This window comes from Symphalangus syndactylus, chromosome 2, assembly GCF_028878055.3.
Source record: "Symphalangus syndactylus isolate Jambi chromosome 2, NHGRI_mSymSyn1-v2.1_pri, whole genome shotgun sequence".
NCBI lineage: Eukaryota > Metazoa > Chordata > Mammalia > Primates > Hylobatidae > Symphalangus > Symphalangus syndactylus.
Window position 1 is genome coordinate 15,734,599 of NC_072424.2, and position 4,810 is coordinate 15,739,408.

General features: G+C 44.7%; 1 protein-coding gene across 2 annotated transcripts; it reads left to right on the plus strand.

The window, feature by feature from the left end:
- Positions 1-1,439: 1,439 nt before the first annotated feature.
- C2H10orf120 (chromosome 2 C10orf120 homolog) lies at positions 1,440-3,235 on the plus strand. Of its 2 annotated transcripts, XM_055246620.2 has the most exons (4): positions 1,447-1,671; positions 1,874-1,949; positions 2,456-2,686; positions 3,069-3,235. In XM_055246620.2, the coding sequence occupies exons 1-4, from the start codon at positions 1,496-1,498 to the stop codon at positions 3,084-3,086; spliced, it is 501 nt and encodes a 166-aa protein (XP_055102595.1). In that variant the 5' UTR covers positions 1,447-1,495; the 3' UTR covers positions 3,087-3,235. The 2 variants fall into 2 exon arrangements, with proteins under 2 accessions (XP_055102588.2, XP_055102595.1); XM_055246613.2 differs by having other exon boundaries at positions 1,440-1,671; positions 2,456-3,235.
- Positions 3,236-4,810: the final 1,575 nt, after the last annotated feature.

The window sequence follows — 4,810 nt, forward strand, 5'->3', positions numbered from 1 at the left end:
TGTCAACTGGAAAAGTACCTCTGTATTTTAGTGCCTACATGGGTCTGAGCACTTGCCCAACTCTTAATATCCACTGTGGATTTCCGATAAGGCAAAGGAGTTTTAGGACCCATGTTTGTCAGCAATAACATGGCAATCTTTTTCCATGAGCTGCTTCTTTACTTTTTAAATTTATGTTTTCAAATACCTAATACATTCATGTGGTTCTACATTCAAGACAATATCATCATGTATACCATGAAATGGCTCATTCCCACCACTTCATCTGCTGAATACCTACCGTTTTATTAGTTTTTTGTGTATTATTCTGGTTTCTTTATGCAAACACAAATATATACATGCTTGTTTTTTCCCTCCCCAATACAAAAAAGTATTCTAGAATTTATATATGTTTTCATCTTGCTCTTTGCATTTGATTAAGTTTCTTGGAGTTATTTCCGTATAAGTAAAGGTCTTCCTTCCTTGATCTTTTTGACTTCTATAGTCCTATACTCCATTGTATGGCTAACTAGAATTCTCTGACCAATTACTGGTTAATGGGTATTTGAGTTTGCCATGAGGTTTGTCACCTCAAACAAAGTTGCACTGACCAACCTTGGGCATAATTTATTTTGTACACATAACTGGGTGAAAGGGCAAATACATTTATAATTTTGATACATATTGCCAAATTACCTTCCATAGAGTTTTGGCAATATCCATTCCCACCAGTGCCATTCTTAACCACACCTTTGAACAGGGACTCAGGACAATTGTTTATTGAGTTAGCGAACTGAGCATCTGCCCTACACCATGCCCTGTGCTGACAACCACACACCAAAGAAGAATAAGATTCTGTTGGTACCTTCTTTCAATAGAGGGAGAGACAGACTTACTAAGAAATCTGACTTACCAAGCAAGTCAGTATGTGAGAAAGCACCATAGAGTGATGCAGAAAGTGCTATGAGAACATGGACAAAGGGTGACTTATTCTGCAAGGAGACATTCAGAGGAAGCAGCAATTAAGCTGGGTCTTGAGAGACAAGCAAGTTGCCAAGGATAAGAGAGTTATTCAGCACGAGGGGACTGTGAACAATAGCTTAGATGCTTGTTTTGAGAATGATGGATAGTGTGGCGTTGATAAAGCATGAGGAGTTAAGGCTGAAGAGACAAGCAAAAGCCAGTGAGAGAGACTTCAGTTGACTGAGTCTTCCTCTTGTGAAAACTGAGCAGTCTTATGGGTTTGTCAGTGGCAGTGACATGGTCAGATTGCCTCCCAGCCACATTCTCTATCCATTCTCTTCCTCTGGACTCCAACACACCAGGAGCCTGGTAGTGTGTGTCCATTTCACCCCAGGGTATCATTCAATGTCTTAAACTCAGACCTCACAATAGCCCCCAGGTAAGCCAGTTATGATGCAAGAAGTGTTTGTGACTTACCCTTGGGCCCTCACCACATTGTCTTAGAAACAAACTCCAGGCATGAACACCTCCCATCCTAGCTTATTGCCGGAGTATGATCAGAGAATGGAAGAATGACTGTCAGAGGACTGAAAAACAGAGGGCTAGTGACACAGTGGTCCAAGAAAGGAAGAATGAAAAGCCAGTTAGAATATTTAATACCAACTATTCCTTTCAGGATCAAGCCCCAGTGTGTTGCCAAGAGGATCTGAGTTCTGCTTCACCGTTGCGGTGAGTCTGACTTGCACTTTAGTCTGTCCATGTCAGAAAGAGGCCAAGGGGAGAAGCCTACCCAGTGGCTACAGAAACCCCTTCTCATGGTGGCCTCAGCATGGCTAGTGTAGAATAACCCTTTATGAGTCTTCCCACTCCAGGAGGGAAAAGTGAGAAGAGACTTTCCAGGATTCTGATACTCCTGCTTCTCTTCTTGCAGGATATGGAGCAAACTCTACAGACCAGATCCACGGATTGCCCTCGGGAAATACTCCCCCTTGGAAAAAGAGATCCTAGTAAGTGTCCCGCAGTTTTCACACGGAGAGGCCCCACTGAAGCCAGCCAGTTTAGCTAGGGGGAGCCAAAGGTTCAGAAACCACCAGTAACAGAGGCGCCTCTCAAACAGTAGACTCACATTGGCTGAATCTGCTAGTGGCTTCCACGCTTGCACAGCAAAATACCCTTATTGACAAGTCCCACTTACAAATATAAGTAAATAACAAATGAAGAACAGTTATTTCTTCATCTCCTACCTTGCACTGGTCACTTTCATATATGTTGTCTTGTGGAGGCTTCACCATGACCCTGTAAAGTCAATGAAATTATTCTGAATTCATTGTAGGTCAGAGGAGAGTCAGGATTTGAACCCAAGGTTATCTGACCCCAAAGGTTCACCTGTTTTCCATTACAGCGGGGCTCACTTTCCACAATGGAGGGAGAACCAGCCACTAGCGAATTGTTTCTGTGGGTGCCACCTGCCCCTGTGGTCTTGAGATTTTAATAATCCTTTCTCCATTGTCAGCGTCTAGGTGGCATTCACACCATAGCAGCAAGAAGGCTTTTGGCTTACAAGCAAGAGGAAGAATGCAGAATGCTCAAGGAACTACAGCTGCTGTCTCCGGACTACAAACGGGCAATGGAGTATAAAAAGGAACATTTCTCTCCTTGTGCTGTTTGTGTACCCCTAGAAAAAATATGGACAGCAAAGGTGATTGTGCCCCTGGAGGCATTTAAAATGCCACAACGAGAGCAGGTGAACGTCAATAAGCACATAGAGAGAATGAGGCTTGCTCCGGCTCTGGGAAATCAGCAGCTTTTACCCTACATTGAAAGGTTTACACGCTCCTCATTTCTGTCTGGGGTGGGCCTGGGTCCAATGGCAAAAAATAAGGCCAGACGAAAGGAAGACAACCATGACACCCATAATTGTGACGATGCCAACCAAGATAAGAAAGAGGAGGCAGAGGGAAAAAACACAAAAAGACGAGAAATAAAAATGAATGTAGTTTTCAAGTCAAAAGAACCAAAAAAATGTTTAACATACCATGGAAATGATTGCAAATCATTCCTCCCCACAAAGAAACCGGAACGGTCCATCACAGGCCTAACAAACCGAAATCTTTTCTGCATATCAGAATTCCCCGGTGACTTAATGCTAATGAATCAGGATTTTATATCACGGAGAGACCACTTCAGTGATCTGGTCAAGACCTACAGCCTGGAAGAAGAGAGTATCTGGAAACAGCGCATGCGTAAAGCAACTCCCTATCATTATTAAACTTTTATTTGTTGCCCATGGTAACCACGTGTCCTAGTCCTTATTATTCCCGTCAGCTGTGCCCCAGGCTCCTTGCCACGCCATCTTATATTGGGATTTTGGCTACCCCTGCCCAATCTCCAGGAGGGCCTCAAGGTAATACCTACCTGCTGAGGCTTCCTGACCTCAGGCAACTCTTGGCTGTCGCTCCCACCCTCAGCAACAGCCCAGGCCTTCTCCTAACCTACTCCCATTGGGGTGTGTGTCTGTTATCTATTTCCATGAAACAAATCACCCCCAAATTTAGTGGCTTAAAACAACAATCATTAATTTTGCTTGTAATTTTGTGGGTTAGCAATTTAAGCTGGGCTCAGCTGGGCGCCTCTCCGGATCTCACCTGGGTTCCTCATGTGTCTGTAGTTAGCTGCAGGTAAATTAGTTGGCTCTCCTTCTGGGAACTAACAGCTATCAGCTGGGTCCATGGGAGTGACTGGGCCACATTTTTCCTCCCTCAGTAGGCTAGCCCAGGCTTGTTCACAGGGTCATTATGGGTCCCAAGATGGTAAGTGGAAGTTTGCAAGGTCTCTTAAGATCAAGGCTCATAACTGGCACACTGTCACTTTTGCCACATTTCTGTTGTCCAAAGCAAGACCTGAGGCCAGCCTAGTTGCAAGAGTGGGTAAATGAACTTTATCCCTTATGAGAGGCCACACTGCAAAAGGCATGCAGACAAAGAAATGGGAATATTTGGAACCATTATACAGTCAATAGCATAGTCCCTGGAACTGGGAGCGGCCTGTAGTACAACTGAAGAAAAGAATGCTATGCCCACATCTAAAAGTTGGAGGTCTATTTCATGCTCTCCACTTCCTGCCCAGGCATACAGCTTCTGCCTTGGAAGGCAGAGCCAGCCCTTTCCAGCCTTATTTCTTTGCTACCCTCATCTTCAATGCAGCCAGGCAGTCCACATCCTCCCCATCAAGTCAAGTGCAGCCATAGGGCAGGCATGGCTGTAGAATGCACAATTCCTTTGGGCATGTCAGGAGCAGGTACCAAATGTCTCTGAGGTCACTATTGCTGCTCCTATCAAGACTTTGCCTGTGCCCCAATGTGGCTGATATAGTAGACAACAACTAGGGTAGTCAGACTTTACCAAGATGGAGCTCTTGTTTCTTACAGATGCTTGGCCATCAACAAGGAAGATGGCTCAGAGAAGGGCTGACCCCAAAATATGAAAATGGGTTCTCATGGGAGGAAAGAATTTGAAGCCAGGATTTTTCTAGCCTCTTCCCTGTACACTGACTCCTCTAAACAGACACACACACACACATAGATACTGCCAAGGGACCTTGCTTATTGTGCAGTTCTCATGACAAGTCTGAAGTTTTCACCAATGACCTTCACACCTGCTCTGAGCCACACTCACAACCAGCCACCAACTCACAGCCATTCTGTCAGACTTTCATGGCTAGCACAGACTTCATCAAATTCAAAGCACACATAGCCTGTACAGAACCTGGACGTGTCAGTCCAATCTCCTTCCCTCCTTTCCCAATAATCAAGACAGAAGACAGCTGGCCATTGTCCATGACCTCAGGGAACTGCTCCAAATTGTAGGCT